This window comes from Hyaena hyaena, unplaced genomic scaffold (assembly GCF_003009895.1).
Source record: "Hyaena hyaena isolate Hyena2069 unplaced genomic scaffold, ASM300989v1 scaffold_24, whole genome shotgun sequence".
In the NCBI taxonomy this organism is placed as follows: Eukaryota; Metazoa; Chordata; class Mammalia; order Carnivora; family Hyaenidae; genus Hyaena; species Hyaena hyaena.
In genome coordinates, this window is record NW_024080656.1 from 2206074 (window position 1) to 2226846 (window position 20773).

At 38.2% G+C, this 20773-nt stretch overlaps 1 protein-coding gene across 2 annotated transcripts in view; it reads right to left on the bottom strand.

Moving 5' to 3' along the window:
* Positions 1-1888: 1888 nt before the first annotated feature.
* The window catches only part of TLR1 (toll like receptor 1), a 47663-nt gene continuing 28778 nt past the window's right edge, over positions 1889-20773 (bottom strand). The window contains exons 1-2 of one of the 2 annotated variants that reach the window (XM_039226971.1): positions 13751-13792; positions 1889-5867 (exon numbers count right to left, since the gene is read on the bottom strand). In XM_039226971.1, coding sequence (XP_039082902.1) covers positions 3416-5800 — 2385 coding nt within the window. In that variant the 5' untranslated portion in view covers positions 5801-5867; positions 13751-13792 and the 3' untranslated portion in view covers positions 1889-3415. Of the gene's footprint in view, positions 5868-13750; positions 13793-20773 lie in introns of those variants that run through there. The other variant, XM_039226970.1, reaches the window with a different exon arrangement.

Consider the following 20773-nt stretch of genomic DNA (forward strand, 5'->3'; position numbering starts at 1 on the left):
AAAATGGGACAATTTTAATCTAATTTGTTATGGCTTCTGGAGTGAAGTGTGAGATTAGATAACAGGTTTTGTAATCCTTTGCTGACTTCCAGCCAATAAATGGGGTTGGAAAGTCTGAGAGGAGTTAAAGATTAGAAGAGGATTTTTGGAGAGTTTTGGGTGTATTATGAATTCCATTTATCCTCAAGGAGATGTCAGATGTGCTCCCTCTTACCCCAATCTTAGTAAAAAGGATTCAGTAGAACCCATTTGGAAACCTGCCAAGTAAACTGCATTTGGGAGGATATATTGTAACCAGTCTTTAATTCATATCAAGGTCTAAAGGTCTTGGCTAGGTACTCTAAGAGTATATTTTACAAATGATGAAATTTAGGCCTAGAAAGTTTAAATAAATTATTCAAGGTCAATTGCAAGTAAGCAATGTAAGTAATGGAGCTACAACTGAAACCCAAATGTTCTGAATCAGAGCTTGAATATTTACCCATTCTGCAATATTCTCATTTACCTGTGAAATCTTTCTTATTTCCATTACTATATATTTCTTCATAAATTGACCTGACCTGAATTCTTCATCTTTCAATTTGGAATTCTTTGGATTCCAACAATACAATTTCAACTTCTAGCAGCCTCCTTAAAATATTTGAGATCAGAATTTTATATTCAGGATGGATCAAACTGCTATTCTTAAAATGTTGAATTTGTTAGATAAACTTTAACTGACTCTATTACTCTCCTTAAGGGCTTTTTTAGAGTTCAAGATGCAATGGGTTGAATTGGGCTCCTCACAATTCATTTGTTGAAGTCTTAAACCCCTGTACCTCAGAACATGACCTTATTTGGATATAGAGTTGTTGTAGATGTTATTAGTTAAGATGAGGTCATTAGAATTGTCCCTAGTCCAATATTCTTGGCATTCTTATTTAAAATAAGGAAAATCTGGAGCACCTGGCTGGTTCAGTCAGTAGAATACATCAGGATTGTAAGCTCAAGCCCCACATTGGCTGTAGAGATTATTTAAAAATAAAATCTTTTTTAAAGGTGTGGGGGAGTTTGGAAACAGACATAAAAGGAAGACAAAGTGAGGAGACAGAAAGATGGTCATCTATAAGTCAAGGAGAAGAGGCCTGGAACAGATCCTTCCCTCCCACCCCTTGAAAGGAACCAACACTGCCGATATCTTGATATTGGACATCAAGGCTCTAGAACTGTGAGCCAACACATTTATACTGGTTAGGCCACTCAGGTTGTAGTACTGTTTTACACCAGCCCTAGCAAACTAACACACAACTAGTGCTGAGTATTGAAGCTTGGGTATGAAATCTTGAAATTCAAATGGAAGTACAATCATCCTAGAGAAGAAAAATTCAGTCCTAACAACTGTTGCAACTTCCATTACAGAACAAAAGCTTTTATACATTTTTAAGCATATATTTCATAATTTTAATTTCCTTTCTGCTATAATACCTCATAGGAATTTAAATTATGAGTTCCCTAAGTTCTAACTCCATAGCTTAACTTTTCAAGACCTTTGACAACATGATCTTAATCTAACTTTTCGTGATTATATCTCACTGTCATTTTTCATAAATTAAAGGGCCTAGTCAAATTGGGACACTAGTCCCAAAATAGGCCTGGGTATTCCTGTCTTTGTTCCTGTCATCTCTCTATTTAGAATGGCCTTTCCACTTCTTATCATCATACTTTGAAAAATCCAAAGTTAAAGTCTTCCTTCACTGCCCAGTGAGAAAACTTTCACTTCTAAGAATCTAATTAGTTCTGAAATACCTTGTATATTTTTGTTTCTTTGATTTTTATTTTACTTATCTGGCTTTATGTAATATGCTCTGATCGATTTTAAGTAAATTAGGCAAGAAGCAACTAGTACAGGTAAGTGTTATTTGGGTTTATTCTTCCAAACATGGAGACTGAGATAAGAGCTTTGTGTGCAGGTCATTTGTTTGGAGAAGTAATCTCAGGGCTCAAGAGTAAGGAGACTGAGAAGAATGAAACAAAGAAGAAAAACCAATCTCAGAGTAAGCAAGCCTCAGTCCCACCAGGAACTCATTGAGGAAGAGTGTATAACATAATAATGTTTACCCAAGAATAAAAGACAGCAATATTTATCTAATAGGTCCTATCCCTTATGTGGTCAAGAGTCTCCTTAAGGTGTATCTCCAGCACTTCCAGATTTATGCATATACCAGAATGGTTGAACAGACTTCTACAAACATTATGTGCAGTGCTATTAATGAAGCCACAGGGAATAAAGTGAGGGATACATGGAGCAGCTATGAAAAGATGCTATCTGACTACAGCTCTCAGAGCTGGCAGTTAGACTATAAGGACAGACAGAATTATTGATGGATATAAAAAATATAAAATTATGCTAGAAAAAAATGTCTAATATGGTCCATTCCTTGCACTGTTCCAATCTGTTCATGCCCTACTTTAATAGTTCTTAAAGACAAGAATGCTATGTATAGAAACTGTACATGTGGACACTATTCCTCTTTCTGATCAAAAGAGCAGATTCCCATGCATGCTAGGTTAGGCAACTAGAATCTCAGCAAGATCTCAAGCCACAAAAAAACCTGATTCAGAATTTCCATTTGACATGAGACGTAACTCACTCTTGGTTTGGGTTCCTCCAAATGCAGACCCTGAGACAATCATTCAACTACAAGTAGTTTATTTGAGAGGTGGCCTCAGGAAACACCCTTGGTTGAATGAGGATATGAGAAAGGAAGCCAATAAAAACATACACTTAATAAGCTGTTTCTACCATGGAGAATTAGAAATCCATTCTACTGGGGGAACTCAGAGATAGTATAAAGCACACCCCAGATTTATCTCCCAAATGGGTGAGAAATTTGGGGTATTTATCTGCCACTTCTCCTCCTGACATTGGTTGAGAGCTCCCTCTAAGAAAAACCTCCAGCATTTCTAAATTGCCCCTTGTGTGAGCAAAGTGGATTATCATGGCCAGGAGAAAATCCTTCAGGCAAAGAGTCTGCAGCATTAGCAATAAGCAGCTTTCAACATATAAGGGGTAAACCTGAATGGAAATGATAAGGGCACCAACAGCTATAGATATCTGCTATAGAAATTAAAGTTGTTTAAATAGCTACTTCTCTTGATTACATGACAAATTCAATGAATTCAGTTCTAGAGGAAGAAAGAAAAAAGAAAAGAAGAAAAGATGAGTTCCTTATGTCTTAGACATTAACAACTTAAATTAAAATTATTTCATTAATTTTCATTACCAGATCTAAATGAACTGGGGCCTGAAAGTATGTATTTTTATACATATCACACGTTCAAAATTGCATTTACATTTCTGTTGATGAAAATAAAGTCATGGTTGGAACTTCCAAAAGCAGCAACATTTTTCCAAAAGCAGCAGACATTTTTCAATCTACATGTGATCAATTTTTTTTGCTTTGTCCATCAATTTAATATTAATAGATGCTCTTAGGTTAGCCCAAAAAAGTCCATGTTTGCTCTTCTCCTTGGGCCATTCCAAGTAAGTCCTTCGTGCCATGAGATTTTTGAGCTGGTGATAGCTACTGGGAATGGAATACTGTGGAATAGGTTCCAGCAAGACCAGGATTAAGTTATCAAAAGCTTCATGGAAGAGATTGTGGTGGGCAAAGTAGAGTTCATAATGACACCACTCACTCTGAACAAAGTTGGGAGACAAAACAAAGATGGACTTGTAACTTTTCTCAATGCAGTTTATGATATTCTCCACAATGCTCTTGCCAGGAACAAAGTTTCGCTCATGGAGACAAAACATTAAATCATCTTTTTCTAGGTAAGGTAAAAATTCAATCTTCACCCAGACAGAATCATGCCCACTGTATGAAATAAAAGCATGGAAGTGGAGGTTTCTTTGGAGTTCCTCTAAGGGTATGTTCCTTGCCCTACGCCGGGTCTGGGTCCACTGACACACCATCCGGAGATACCAGGGCAGATCAAAGTACATACAGAGGGCAGTCACAGTAACAGTCGACACCAGCAGAGCGACCCCAATGGTGACAAGCAGCAGGGCTGTGTTGCAGGATAACTGAGACACGTGAAAGTCCTTTAGTGGGGTTCCCTTATAGCTTTCTGGATAGTCACACTTATAAGAATTAGGCCAACCCTCTACCACTTCACTTGATACTTGGCCTACACTTTGGATAAATTCTCTTAGCTCACATGTACATTGGAATGGATTGTTTCCTGCTCTCATGGATCTAATCTTCTGGCAGCTGTGGAAGAAATCGGCTGATGGGCTGGAAACTGAATTATGGTCAATGATCAGTACGGAAAGGCTGCTAAAAGCACCACAGTCAGGAAGGTGGGCTAAAGAATTGGAAGCGACATTGAGTTCCTGCAAAGCTTCTAGTTTCATGATTGGTTTAGGAATGCTCCTTATTCTGTTATTGTGAAGATCAAGTACCGTGACTTTAGGAGGTAGACATCTGAAAACAGAGTCAGTAAGTATATTTGAAGACAAATTTAAACTTAATAAACTTGTAGTCCAAGAGCAATCTCCTTCATTTTCATCATACCTTAGCAAATTCTGGCTAACATCCAATTGTTGAAGGGACTTCATCTCCTTGGTCATATAAACTATATTTGCAAGTTCTTTTAGTTGATTCATTTGTAAACTAAGTGTCTCCAACTTAGTCAACTTTCCACAATTTTTAAAAACCATGTCTGTTAAGAGATTATTAGAAAAATCCAAATATAAAAACGTGCTAATTTGGGATGGGCAAACCATGTGGACCATGTGTGTACCAGACACTGTAAAATTTTGGATGTTCATATTTGAAAAGATTTCATAGATATACCTTTGTGGAAAGCTGAACACATCAGTGACAAGTTGGTGTATAGATAAGGCCTTCATTGAAGTGTTAGAATAATCAAAATGTCTGAAGTTAAGGTGACCTTGTAGTTTTACATTTGAAATTGAGAAATACTCTATGCTTGTATGCCAAACCAATTGGAGGATCATAATGAAAAAATTCCAAGTTGTTTCAATGTTGTTTAAAGTAAGACTTGATATCCTTGATTTATTCTGAAGTTTTAACAGAACATTTCGGAAATAAGAACATCCATTATCATCTAGCACACATTTGATATTGGAAAGTTCCAGACTTACTGCAGTGCTGACTGATACATCCAAAATAAAATTGAATTCTTTTCTTCTGGGGAAAATAATGTGTAGACTTTCTGTGTTAAAATTTTGAAGGCTCTCAGGGTCTTCTTTTTCCCCATAAGTGTCTCCTAAGACCAGTAAAACCTTACTTATATGCAAAGAAGCAATTGGTAGCACACTAGATTTTCGTAATTGTGTGCCACTCAACCCCAGAAATTCTAGTTGAGACATGTTGCCAAACTCTTTGCATATGGGCAGGCCAACAAATGCATTAAATGAGAGGTCTAAATGCTTGAGGTTCACAGTAGGATGGCAAGAAATCTTCCCTAATTCATTGTGGGACAAATCCAAATATTCCAATTCCTGGTTGAATTTGAAAACACTAATATCAAGATACTGAATTCTGTTATGAGACATTATCAAAATCCTCAGATTTGATAGTGATATGATGTCAGAAGTCTGAAGCTCAGATATATAGTTTTGTGATATATTTAAGACTGTTGTTTTCAGGGATAGGTCTTTGGGAACATGAAAGAGATTTGATTGTGATCTATCAACTAAAAATTCACTTTCATCAGTCAGTTGGATTCTGATCTCAAGTAGTAACATGAAGATGATGGTAAAATGTAAGATGCTAGAATTAGTTTTCATCATTTTGTAATATTAGACATTCCTAAGCAGTGTTGCTGTCCTTTAGAGCATCTTGATACAGGTACAGAACCTAAAAAAAAAAAAAAACAAAACAAAACCACTTTAAATAATTGTATTAAACTAGGCATGACTGGCATGAAACATTTTTTCCTACAGACTCATGAAATGAAGGCTACATTCTTTGAAGTCACACAATCTGATACCAGAGAAATATACATATTGATAAACAATTATACTACTTCTAACCAAATAACTTTGAATATGGATGGTGTAATGGGTTGAATGGTGATGCCACCCAAAATATATGTCCACCTTGTAACTCTGTCCTAATCATCAGAAACTGTGAATATTACCTAATTTGGAAAAAAGGATCTTTGTACAGATAATTAAGTTAAGGATCTTTAGATAAGGGGATCATCTTGGATTATCCAGGTGGTCTCTAAATCCAGTGACAAGTGTTCTTATAAGAGAAAGGCAGAGGGATATTTGATGGAGATAATAGAGATGCAGAGAAGGACATTTGAAGATGGAGGCAGAGATTGGAGCAAATATAGCTACAAATCAAGGAATGCTGATAGCTATCAGAAGCTGAAAGAGGCTTTAGAGCTTAGTGCTACCAACACCTTGATTTTGGACTTCTGGTTCCAGAACCATGAGAGAATAAATTTCTGTTGTTTTTAGCCACCAAGTTTATAGTAATTTTTTATAGCACCCACAGGAAACTAATACAGATAGTTTTACATATTTATGGAAAGTCCACTGACCACAACCTTCCCAAGATCATAGAGAACTCAAGCTAGGATTCACAGCTGGTGTATCTTCTACTTTTGACATGCACCACCTCATGGCTTTCTGAAAAGTTCCTTTCACATGGGGTTTAATTCAGGCTTTTCTTGAATTACTTTCTCCTATTTACACATGGTTTCATGCCGAACTTTGGTCTTATTCAGAAACTAATTAGAAAATGATTAAAGGTCTCTCAGAAAATCCATTTATTCATCCATTTGTTTATTCATCCAGTATTTATTGATAATCTACTGGCCATGTTTTAGAAATTATAGATAAAGCAATGAACAAAATAAAGCCCTAATTCTCAAAGAGTTTATTATCTGGTGAGTAGACAGAAAACAAATGACTAAACATAATTTCATGCAGTAATAAATAACATGGAAAAATTAAGCAGAATAAACGAATCAAGAATAAGAGTAGGAAGGGAGGATATTAGATGGTGGAGCAGCATGGTGACCCTCAGCTCATCTCATCTCTGAAATGCAACTACATCAGCACCAAACCAGTTTGTACACCTAGGAAATCGATCTGAGAATTGACACAACAATCTGCATAACTTGAGCCACAGAACTTGGCAGGTACATGGTGTGGAAAGGTGAACTGGGGGAGAGAAAAGCCACAGAGGGTAAGGAGATCTTTTGGCAGAGAGAAGGCAGAGAAAGGAGGAGTGTGCAGTGCATCAGGAGAATGAAGGAAAAACACTACCTCTAAAGTAGTTGGAGAGAGAGAGAAAGAGTGAAAACACTCACAGGGAACTGAACAAGAAATATGTTCTCCAAAACCACTGATGGGACGAAAGGAGAGGGTTTCAATAACACCAAGATTCTATAAACATGCACAGAGTCTGAAGTTGTGGAGCTCAGTGACTGGTGGTGCTCTGGTGAGGAAGTAGGGCAAATCCCCAGAAGCAGACAGCAGCATCTGAGGAGTCCATGTGCAATATGGGGAGATGCAGTTCCCCTGCTTGGAGAGCATTTTGTAGAGACCAGACATCCTCCCCAAAGGCAAATGTGCCAGCGGACCCTGGAAAGCAGCCATGTTTGCTGGTATTGGGACAAAGACTCCAAAGTGAGGTGAAATCTGGCACCAGCTATGTGTTGTGATTTGCTATCATCTCTGAACTTCTGCTACTGTGTGATCTCACAAACGTTTTCTGGGGCAAGCTAGTACCCAGCCATTGCTCTGTTAGACCCTCCCCCAGAGAGTCAGCATGGGTCCAAGCTGCATAGATCTCTGAAGTGTGGGGTTTTAAAACACAGCCTATCTGAGATAAAATTCTGGAGGGAGATGCCACTTAGCAGGTGGATGGCTTGGACACAGACAGGTTAGAGGGGAGTGGACACAGGCCTGAGACAAAGAAGGGGTGCTTAATCATGGATCAGTGAGTGTGAAGTTCCTGTGCCAGAAACGGAGCTGGATGAAGCCATTTCCACCTCTCCCATGCATGCACATGTCCATGGGCATGTCTGCCATGCTGATCCACCCCAGTAAGCGAGGCAGTGCCACCTAATGGAGAAGGGAGCTGTTATACTAAGCCTCACCAACTGTGCTCTCCAAGAACACCCCCTAGAAGACAAGCACAAGTCCCTCCACCTGCAACGTGTCCGGTTCTAGGACATAGTTCATAGTTTCAGTTCTAGGGGAATTGAATGTAACTTCACTTAGGTTTCATTCTGTTTGCTGGTTTATTTATTCATTTTCTTTTGCTTCTGTTTTTATTTAAATTGCTTTCTTTTTCTTTTCTTTATCTTCTATAAAGAGAAAGTTTTATTTTTCTATTCTTTTTTAATTAAAAAGTTTAATTATTTACTTTATTCTTTATTAGTTTTAATTTTTTATTATATTTCATTTTATTCTATTTTACTAAAAAAAATTTTTAATTTTTAAATTTCTTAACTTTTTTTTTCTTTCCTTAGTTTTCTTTACCATTTTTCTGTATTCCATCAAGCTTCTTTCAACAAGCAAACCAAACACGCCTAGGATCTAACTTCCTTTGTTTGATTTGTTTTGTGTTTAATTTTTTAATTTTTATTTTATTAATTTTTTCTTCCTCCAAAATGATAAAGGAATTCACCCCAAAAGACAGAACAGGAAGAAATGACAGCCTGGGACTTAATTAACACAGATATAAGCAATATGTATGAACTAGAATTTAGAACCACGGTAAAAAAAAAAAAATACTAGCTGGGATGGAGAAAAGCTAAGAATCCCTTTCTGTAGAGATAAAAAGTAAAATCTGGCCAGGACAAAATTAAAAATGCTATAACCAAGATGCAATCTTGCCACAATGGCAAGGATGGACGAAGCAGAGTAGTGAATCAGCAATGTATAAGACAAAATTATGGAGAGTAATGAAGTAGAAAAACAGAGGAAAACAAAGGCAAAAGAGCATGATAGAAGACTTAGAGAACTCTGTGACTTATTAAAAAGGAATAACATCTGAATCAAAGGCGTCCCATAAGATGAAGACAGGGAATAGGGGGCAGAACTTTTGTGTGAGCAAATTACAGTGGAAAATTGTCCTAATCTGGGCAAGGAAACAGACACAAAAGTCCAAGAAACACAGAGAACTCCCATTAAATTCAACAAAAACTGACCATCACTTAAGCATATCATAGTCAAATTCACAAAATACACAGACCTGAAAGAATTATGAAAACATCAAGGGGGAAAAAGTACTTAACCTATAAAGGAAGACAGATCTGGTTCACAGCAGATCTATCCACAGAAACTTAGCAGGCCAGAAAGGAGTGGCAGGATATATTCAACATACTGAAGAGGAAAAATATGCAGTCAAGAATTCTTTATCCAGTAAGTCTGTCATTCAAAATAGAAAGAGAGATGAAAAGTTTCCCAGACAAACAAAAAATACAGAAGTTCATAACCACTAAACCAGCCCTGCAAGAAATTTTAAGGGGGAACTCCTTGAGTAAAGAAAAGATGAAACAAAACAAAAAGAGCAAAAGCAACAAAAACTAGGGACCAGTGAATATCAACAGAAGCACCAATTCTACAGGTAACACAATGGCACTAAACTCATATCTTTAAGTACGCACTCTAAATGTCAATGAACTAAACACTCTAATCAAAACATAGGGTATTAGAATGGATAAGAAAACAAGACCCATCTAAATGCTGCTTACAAGAGACCCATTTTAGACCTAAAAACATCTGTAGATTGAAAGGAAGGGATGGAGAACAGTCTATCATGCTAATGGTCATCAAAAAAATACTGGAGTAGCTGTACTTATATCAGACAATCTATATTTTAAAATAAAGACTCTAACAAAAGATGAAGAAATGTATTATATAATAATTAAGGGGTCTATCCATCAACATCTAGCAATTGTAAATATTTATGCCCCCAACGTGAAGAACCCCAATATACAAATCAATTAATCACAAACATAAAGACACTCATTGATAACGATACCATAATAGTAGGGGACTTCAACATTCCACGTACAGCAATGGGCAGATCATCTAAGCAGAAAATCGACAAGGAAAGAATGGTTTTGAATAACACACTGGACTGGATCGACTTAACAGATATAGTCAGGGCATTTTATCCTACAGCAGAATACACATTCTTCTCGAATGCACATGGAACATTCTCCAGAATTGATCACATAATGGCACACAAATCAGCCCTCAACAAGCACAAAAAGAGATCATACTTTGCATATTCTCAGACTGCAGCACTATGAAACTCAGAATCAACCACAAGAAAAAAAATTTGGAAAGACCATGAATACTTGGAGATAAAGTACAATCTAATGAAGACTGAATGGGTTAACCAAGAAATTAAAGAGGAAATTAAAAAGTACATGAAAGCCAATGAAAATGAAAATGCAACAGCCCAAAACCTATGGGATGCAGCAAAGGCAGTCATACGAGGAAGTATATAGCAATCCAGGACTTCCTAAATAAGGAAGTCTCAAATTCACAACCTAACCTTAGACCTCAAAGTGCTGGAAAAAGGGTAGCAAATAAACCCCAAACCATCAGAAGATAGGAAATAATAAAGATTAGAGCAGAAATCAATACTATTGAAACAAACAAACAAACAAATAAAAAACAGTAGAACAGATCAATGAAACAAGAAGCTGGTTCTTTGAAACAATTAACAGAATTGGTAAACCACTAGCCAGCTTAATCAAAAAGAAAAAGGAAAGGACCCAGATACATAAAGTCAAGGATGAAAGAGGAGACAAAAAATTAACAATAGAGCTCCCCTATGACCCAGCAGTATCACTGCTAGAAATTTACCCAAGGGATACAGGAGTGCTGATGCATAGGGGCACATGTACCCCAATGTTCATAGCAGCACTCTTAACAAGAGCCAAATCATGGAAAGAGCCTAAGTGTCCATCAACGGATGAATGGATCAAGAAGATGTGGTTTATCTATACAATGGAATACTACATGTCTGACATGAAATCTGACCATTTGCAGCAACATGGATGGAACTCGAGGGTGTTATGCTGAGTGAAATAAGTCAGGCAGAGAAAGACAGATACCATGTTTCCACATATAGGTGGATCAGGAGAAACTTAACAGAGGACCATGGGAAAAAATAGTTGGGGAGAGGGAGGGAGGCAAACCATGAGAGATTCTTGAATACTGAGAACAAACTGAGGGCTGAAGGGGGTGAGGGAGAAAGGAAAGGGGGTGATGGGCACGGAGGAGGGCACTTATTGGGATGAGCACTGGCTATTATATGGAAACCAACTTGACAATAAACTATGAAAGAAAAAAAAGAGGAAAAAAAAAGAATGAAAGAGGAGAGACCACAACCAACACCACAGAAATACAAACAATAATGAGAGAATATTAGGAGCAATTATATGCCAACAAATTCGGCAATCTAGCAGAAATGGACAAATTCCTAGAAACATGTAAATTACCAAAACTGAAACAGGAATAGAAAATTTGAACAGACCTATAACCAGTAAAGAAATGGAATCAGTAATCAAAAATCTCCCATAAAACAAGAGTCCAAGGCTGGATGGCTTTCCAGAGGAATTCCACCAAACACTTAGAGTTAAAACGTACTCTTTTGAAACGGTTCCAAAAAAAATGACATAGAAGAAAGCTTCCAAACTCATTTTATAAGGCCATCATTACCTTGATTCCAAAACCAGACAGAGACCCCACTAAAAAGGAGAACTATAGACCAACTTCCCTGATGAAAATAGATGCAAAAATCCTCAACAAAATACCAGCAAACCAGATCCAACAATTCATTAAAAGAATTATTCACCACGATCAAGTGGGATTTATTCCTGGGCTGCAGGGCTGGTTCAATATCTGCTACTCAGTCGATGTGATACATCACATTAAAAAAGAAAGGATAAGAACCACATGATCCTCTCAAGAGATGCAGAGAAAGCATTTGACAACATACAGCATCCTTTCTTGATAAGAACCCTAAAGAAAGTAGGGAATAGAAGGATCATACCTCAAGATCATAAACGTCATATATGGAAGACCCACTTCTAATATCATCCTCAATGGGGAAAAACTGAGAGCTTTCCCCCTAAGGTCAGGAACAAGGATGTCCACTCTCACTACGGTGGTTTACCTAGCCCTAGTACTAGGACTCTAGCCTCAGCAATCAGAAAACAAAAAGAAATAAAAAGCATTCAAATCAGCAAGGAAGAAGTCAAACTTTCACTCCGCACAGACTACATGATACTCTGTGGAAAACCCAAGACTCCACCATAGAACTGCTAGAACTTATACATGAATTCAGCAAAGTCACAGGATATAACATCAATGTACAGAAATCTGTGGCATTTTATACACCAATAAAAATAAGCATTAAAAAAAATTTAGTGTTTATTTACTTTTGAGAGACAGAGACAGAGCATGAGCAGGAGAGGAGCAGAGATAAAGGGAGACACAGAATCTGAAGCAGGCTCTAGGCTCTGAGCTCTTAGCACAGAGCCCAATGTGGGGCCTGAACCCAAGAACCATGAGATCATGACCTGAGCTGAAGTCAGAGGCTTAACTGACTGAGCCACACAGGTGCTCCATAAAAATAAATAAACATCAAAAAATATGTAGATTTAGCCTCACTCTATATGATACAATGCATCAATACATTTATTTGAATTATCTTTAGAGACTTGGGGAAATTGAATCAGGACTTTGACTTGACTTAATGGATAAAATCCATACAATCAATCTGGCCTATTAAGGTCAGCACCACAAATAGTAATTGCAAATGTTCTCTCCACAAGGCCAACTAGCTATTAGGTTGAAAGGATCAGAACCAGTTCAAGAGTTTTTTGGCTTTGTTTCCTAGGTGGTTTTGTAAACTTTTCCTTTTTATAGTAAAGATGCACTTCTTTTCTTTAAAGTTTATTTATTTATTTTGAGAGAGACAGAGAGAATCTGTGCTGACGGCATGAAGTGCAACACAGGGCTCCATCTCCCCAACCAGATTAAGACCTGAGCTGAAATTATGAGTCAAAAGCTTAACCGACTAAGCCACCCAGATGTCCCAAGAAGCAGTCACTTTCAATTCTTTTGATTAAATTGGGTGTAGCCTGGGAAACATTTTCAAGATCTACAATTCCACCTGACTAGTAGCACCCAGAATGGTTTCAGTGGCTTGAGAAAACAGAAAAGAAGATCTAGCAGAGCAGCCCTAATAAATTAAAATAAACCTGCCCATAAAACAGAGGGATTATAGGACAGCACCGCCTCCAGGACTAATTTACCTACACCCCCATTTTCTGCAGCATTCTCATTGCAAAGGGAGAAACGGGGAGGGATGGGATGAAGAACAATGCCATCTGAAAAAACAGTGAGCAGCTCTGTAAGAAAATGGTGAGGTGTTGCCATCCAAATATTCATCTCCCAACTCTCATATATCTCCTGAAAGCCAGCCATGCATGAGATGAGGTGTCATCTAAAGAAAAACAAATACACACCAAAAAAAAAAAAAAACCCTTTCTTTGACTTATGATGAACAGCCGATAATCAAACGCTAGTGCAAACCGCAGTAAGTACATTTCAGAAATAACCCACTTAGAAAAACACCCCAAACCAACAGTGTCTCTTAATCATAGAGACTTTTGAGATTTTTGTGTCTGATCACTAGTTAAACCATTATCTCCTTTCTACAGGATATTTAAAAAATATATTGCTGCTTACCAACACAGTCTGCCCATCTGTCGCATTGGCAATCTGCAGGAAATTTAAGTACTTCCTCGAACATTTATTTCACTAGTAACTACATTTAAATATTGGGGGTGGGGAGAAAAGCTCTTTTATGCCCTCTACTGAAACCCACTAAAATTACACAGGAAGTGTAAACCAATTTTCTCCTATTCATATGTAGAATATGGGCTGGTGGGTTAATTGATAGGCTTGTATTAAAATAGAATTTGTGTCTCTTTCACTCTAGACAGCTGACTGCTCTTTACATATGAAGTAAAAGAGGTGTTGTTAATAAACCACAGATGATTATTGGCTGAATTCAAAATTCATATAGTAGCGGCTGTGCTGAGAGAGAAAGAGCCAGTCTCTCTGTGTTTCAGGTGCCTTGCTTCTATACTTGCCTTTTGATCCGTCCACTATTAAAGAGGGAGGGGTCAAGAGCCACACTCGGCTAGAACTCCTAAAGTGAGATCATTCATGTGTCAATAGAGAATGGATGTTATGTATGTCTCTTTTTTTTTTTTTTACAAACTGGTTTTCCAAAACAATTTGGTGCTCAAATCTTTTTCCATTGATATTTGCAAACTTAATTCAAAAAGTGATTCTTTAGGGGCACCTGGGTGGAAGCATCTGACGCTTGATTTCACCTCAGGTCATGATATCCTGGTTCCAGGGGGTGGAGCCCCGAATCAGGTTCTGCACTGACAGCACAGAGCCTGCTTGGGAATCTCAATCTCTCTCTGCCCCTCCCCTACTTGTTCGCTCGCTCTCTCTCTCTCTCTCTCTCTCTCAAAATGAATAAATAAGCTTTAAAAAAAGTTATTTTTTAAAACTCTATATGAGAAACATACTATCTAACAGTAAGGTTGAAGACCTCTCCTTCCAGTTAGTTGCCTGCACACTGTATGAATCCATTCTGACTGTGCCACTCTTTTAAAATAACAAAAAGCAACGATTGATGTGGGAAACAAAGACAGAAGGAAATGGAAGAAAAAATTAAATATCCTTATAACCTGTGGCCCATTAACAAACACTTGAGGCTGTTTCTCCAGGGACTCCCTACTGTCTCAATGCTAATGATTTGCTAGAGGGAAAAACAACCTTAGCTTGACAATGGCTAGTCCTCCAGTATCCTGTGGGTCTTCGTTAGCATATGAAAATCTCATTGGAAACTTCCCCTGGACTTCACCTCTCTCCAGCTCCATATTATTCAACCAGTCTCTCCTCATGGTCCTGGGGCAGCTATTACTGCCCACCTGTCTTGTCCCCATTGCTTGAATAAAATCACCTTTTCGCACCAAAGACATCTTCAAGAATTCATTCTTGGTTGTCGGCTCTGGACCCCTCGCTATCAACCCAAAACCTCATCGAGAACCACCACAATAGGCAAATATAATTAAGAAATGCCATCTGTCTGCCTCAGAACTTGTCCCCAGCCTAGTATTGTATGATGGGTAGTCATAGACTGGATACGATTTTTTGCTGTAATCAGCTTTTTCTTACCCAGTGAGCAAGGCCAACTTCTTTAAACTCAGAACTTGGGTATTCTTTTAATTTTACTATGCTGTGTGTCTCTCTGTTTCCTCCTATCCCCCTCCCTCCAACACTTTGTTTCATAGGGGAAATGTATCTATAAATATATTTCTGAAACTGCAAGAATGAACCTCTTCCTCCTCCAGTCTTACCATTTCTTCCCTCAGACCCTTCACTGAAGATGAGGATGGTCTTTGAGGAAGAATTCAGCTCCTGGCTTCCAGAGGTAATTGACTTTGAACCAGGTCTAGAGAGGAAAGCCCACAGGGCAGGAAGCCAAGCACCTGAGCACTCTGAAGTTCTGTGCTTCCCTTCAAACATTCCCCCACCACTCTAAATGTCCACCTGCCTCCTTCTTCCCTCTCTGTTGTCATTGGATGAACACACACTTGTAATGTACATACTTGTGCACTGATCCATGTGTCCTAAAAAAACCTTTAATTATCAGGAATATAATCTCTTTGTAAAATTTTTAACACTTTATTTAACCTAATAGCTACAAAATATTATTTCAACAGGTAATCAATTTCAAACATTATTAATGAGGTATTTTTTATGTGCTTTATTCTAAGTCTTCAAAATCCAGTGTGTGTTTTACGCCTACAGCACATCCCATTTGGACTACCCACATTTCAGGTGCTCAGTGGTCACATTTGATAGTGGCTACCATATTAGACAGTGCAGGTCTAGATGGAGTATTATCACATCTATGCAAATAAGGACAAAGCTAAGTCCAGTTAACAGCAGCCCAGAGAACTAACTTCCAATAGAGCCTCTATATCTTAGACTCTAGGCCACTCCTCACCTTCTTTCAATAGCAGTTTCTGCCCATCCCTAATTCCAGACCCAGGCATTGTTTTGGATCTAGGGCATTGTAAATATCCTGCCTCTTAGAAATAACCTGCAGTTGTTTTTTTCTTCTTTTTTAAACAAAGCTTTATTGATACATAATTCACATACCATACAAAAGTTCACCCATTTAAAGTATATAATTCAGGGGCGCCTGGGTGGCTCAGTGGGTTAAGAGTCCGACTTTGGCTCAGGTCATGATCTCATGGTTCGTGGGTTCGAGCCCCCCTTCGGGCTCTGTGCTGACAGCTAGCTCAGAGCCTGGAGCTTGTTTCAGATTCTGTGTCTCCCTCTCTCTCTGACCCTCCCCTGCTCACACTGTCTCTCTCTCTCTCTCAGAAATAAAACATTTAAAAAAATAAAGTATATAGTTCAATGGCTTTAAAGTATATTCACAGAATTATGCAACTGTTACCACAATCAATTTAGAATATTTCATCACTCTAAGGAGAAACACCACACCTCTTTGCTGTCGCCCTCCACACCGGCATGTGCCCTGGTCTTGGAAAGCTACCTTAAGATGGTACTAATCCCTATAGACTTGCCTATTCTGGACATTTCATGTAAATGGAGTCTACCATATGTACTTCTTTGTAATTAGTTTCTTTCACTTGGCTTGGTTTTCAAGATTTACCCATATTAGGCTGCTCTCAGTGTTTCATTTTTTTATTGCAAAATAATTTTCCATTGTATGGATATACCACATTTTATTTATCTACTTGTCAGATGAAGGACAGTTGGATTAAGCTTACACTTAACAGCTTTTATGAATAATGCTGCTGTGAACATTTGGGTACTGGTTTTTCTATAGACATATTTTCTCTTGGGTATGTACTTAGGTGTGAAATTGATGCATCATTTGGTAACTGTTTAGCCTTTTTGAAAAGTTCTAGGCTGTTTCCAAAGCAGCTGCACAGTTCTACATTCCCACCAGCAGTGTAAAAGTCTTCCAATTTCTCCACATCCTTGCTAACACTAGTTATTATCTGACTTTTATTATAGTCTTCTTAGTGGGAATCAAGTGGTATTTCATTATGGTTTCAATTTGCATTTCCTTGATCCCTAATGATGTTGAGCATCTTTTCATGTGTTGATTAGCCTTTTGTATATCCTCTCTGCAACCTTGATACACTTATTAGTTTTAGTTAGTTTTGTAGTGGATTCCTAAATATTTTCTACAAACAACATCGTGTCATCTGCAAAATATCATCTTCTTTCTCTCCAGTATGCATGCTTTTTATAACACGTGCTTTCCTTATTGTCATGGCTAGCATTTCCAGGACAATGTCAAATAGATGTGCTGAGACCAGACATCCTCATCTCGTTCCTGATGTTAGAGGGGAAAGTGTGCAGTATTTCACCATTAAATATAATGCCAGCTGGGAATGTTTCATTGATGCTTTTTAGCAGGCTGAGAAAGTTCCCATCTAGTCCTTGTTTGCTGAGTGCTTTTATCAGGAAGGAGTAGACAGTATGGTTTCTTAATCAATAAGGACAAGAATAGTGCTATGACCACAGTGCCCTAGTTTGGGGGGTGTCTCTGCTTCTTCTCCTCCCTCCCTACTCTCTCTCACACTGCCATTCCTCCTATCCACCTGTCCCTAAAGCTCAAATTGTGTCCTATCAAGCTAGCTGGGAATGAAAAATGGCATTTTGACTTTTAATTAGTTCTCCCTTAATTACTGAAAGTTTTCCAGCCAAAGTTTTGAAACTGCTACCTGAGTAAATCGTAGGCCAAAGCCAGCCTTGTCTCTAGCTATTTACCTGAGGGAAGGTTCCCTCTTTCAGTGTCACAAAATGTCAACAAGCACCTATGTACACAATTTTGGTTGGAATTTTCTACTATTGTCTAGGAAACATTTTTGAAAGGAATGAATAAATTAAAGGGCATCGACAACTTTATGCTCTCAATACATAACTGCCAAAGTGCTCTCCATTAAGTTTGTGCCAATCTACCTGCCCCTAAGGGGGTCAGAATACTCACTCTCCACATTCTCCACATAAGTAGCATTTTGGAGACAATTTCATACATGAAGAGTGACACCTTGTTAATGTTTCATATATATTTTCTTTTATTATAAATGTCTCAGATGGTTTTATTCAGGTTTATTGGCAATTTGTATCTTTTAGTGAATTCCCTGTTCACGTCATTTGCCTATTTCTCTCGCAGGATTATGTTTTTACTATTTAACTATGCATTCTATTTTATGTCACTGACACCTTCTGTCAATTTTTTTGCAAACATCTTCCCCCATTGTTTACTTTTCATTTCATGATCTTTTGAACCAATAAATACATATTTTTCATATAAACAAGAAAATTGACTTTTTCTTTGCTATCACTGTCATTCAGTTGTGTGCTGGTAAACCAGGTTACTCACCACCCCAGCACCCCCCAAAAAAGCCTGATTTGTAGTATTTGCCAATATCTACAGTATAAATATTTCCACTATGGTTGATTTCTAGCTGCCAACTGACTTGTTTGCAAAATTCCTGAGTATTTAACAGGAAGCTCTCACAATCTATGCAAACAAGTTCCAGCAGACCTTTGTTATACCCAGATCGCAGTGTCCTCACCGACCAGAGACCACCAGGGAGACCGAGTCACGCATGCAAAGGGCTTTATTACGGGCTTGAGCTCAGGCTCACAGACCTCACCAGCGCCGGGGATCCGTGCTGAGAGCCCCGAACAAGGGCAGAGTAGGGTCTTTATGGGGTTTGAGAAGGGGGAGTTGCAGAAGTTGTGACATGGGAACAGTGATCCAATCATAATTATACAACATCACTGACAGTGGGTTTGACCATACACATTGTCAGAGTATTTGTTACTTTTGGCGGGATCCAATTACAACGTTTAGAATACCTTTAAATTTAACCAATCACAGAGCGACCCTAGGGTCTTAACTTTAACATTAGGTAACAGGGTCCTATCTATAGTTTCTATCTCCAGGCCTCTCCCTTAACAATGTGGAGGGTGGTCGCTGGCCTTTCTTAATTGGGTGTTGCAAGGGTGGTTACTCCTGCCTTGGGCAATGTGTAACTGCCTGATAGTTTCCGGGAAGCTGAAACTCAGGCCTTCTAGTTTAGAGGGGAAACTTAAAGCCTGTCATGGAGTCAGTTTGGTTTAGACGTTTAGACTTGTGGCCTTACACCTTGCTACATTGCTTTCAGGTCTAGAAAGTTCTCTATAACAAGGTCAAAAAAATATATGTGCATGTGTGCTAGTTATTTTAATTTTTTTATTTCCCAATAACATATCTTAACTGAAGAGAATCAAAAAATATAAGTCAATAAAAAGAAAAAATCAACAATAATCTCACCATATACAGATAAACCAATATCATTTTTGTAGTAATGTTGCAGGATTCTCGCTCAGAGAGTCGTGACACCGAGACTTTTCTTTCTAGGAAGCAACTTTATTTTGCCGGCACCGCTCAGTTGGGTTCGTACCCAAAAGAACTGAGCGGCCCACATCATATGGCATAGGGTTTTTTATGCATTTTCTATTTCTTTGTCTCCCATATAGGGTAATACAGATAAACATGTAGTCTGATTAAGTTGTTTCAGTTTACAAGAACATGGGGGATGTAGGCAGCTGGACTCATATCTAGGTGACCTTGAAGTCTTCTCTTCTCTCTTCTTCAATATTTTCTTTCTCCTTAGGGAGGGGTTCCTACCACAGTAACCATGCAGACTTTTAAAAAAAATTTTTTTTACTGTTTTATTTATTTCTGAGAGAGAGAGAGAGAGAGAGAGAGTGTGTGTGTGTGCGTGTGTGTGTGAGCAGGGGAGGGTCAGAGATAAAGGGAGGAACAGAATCTGAAGCAGCCTCCAGGCTCTGAGCTAGCTGTCAGTACAGAGCCCGACGTGGGGCTTGAACCCACGAACTGTGAGATCATGACCTGAGCCGAAGTCGGACACTTAAACGACTGAGTCAACCAGGCACCCCCCATGCAGATTTTTTTTATGTAAGCGAACATGATTTAGGCTCTTGATGCCTGCTGTCAAATTGCTGTTCAGAAAGTTTGTACACACACCACACACACACACAGATGACATTAGACTGTATGCTGTTTTGTTATCTGCTCTTCCTAATTTATAACACATCATAAATATCTTTTTATGTCAGTAGATATCTATCTATTGATGTGATCTGGGCCAGGAGTGAATGGTCAAGAAAAAATTCTTGAGACACTTTTGGTGCAAAGGTGTTTTTATTAAAGCACAGGGACAGGGCCTGTAGACAGAAAGAGCTGTGCTGTGATTGTGAGGAAAGATTGATTACATACTTTTAAGTTTGGGGGGAGGGGTTGGTAAAGACAAAGAAATTTCCAAAAGGATTTTCATATGTTAAAGAAGATCTACAGGATCCTGGAGATCTGGCTATTGTCAAGCTAAGGTTGTGTTTGGCTTCTAGCAAAGCATTAAAGTTAGAGCAGTTGTGAATTCCTTGAGGAGTGTCATGCTCTGCCTGTCTCAGTATTTGTCAGTAGGCCCCAAGTTGTAAGGAAATTTAATTTTCTCCACATTTCTTTTATCCTTTGTTCTCATCATTATCTACAACTTTAGTATTGGCTAAATAATATTCCATTTTATTTACAATACATATTTTAATTAACAATGTATTTAACCAATC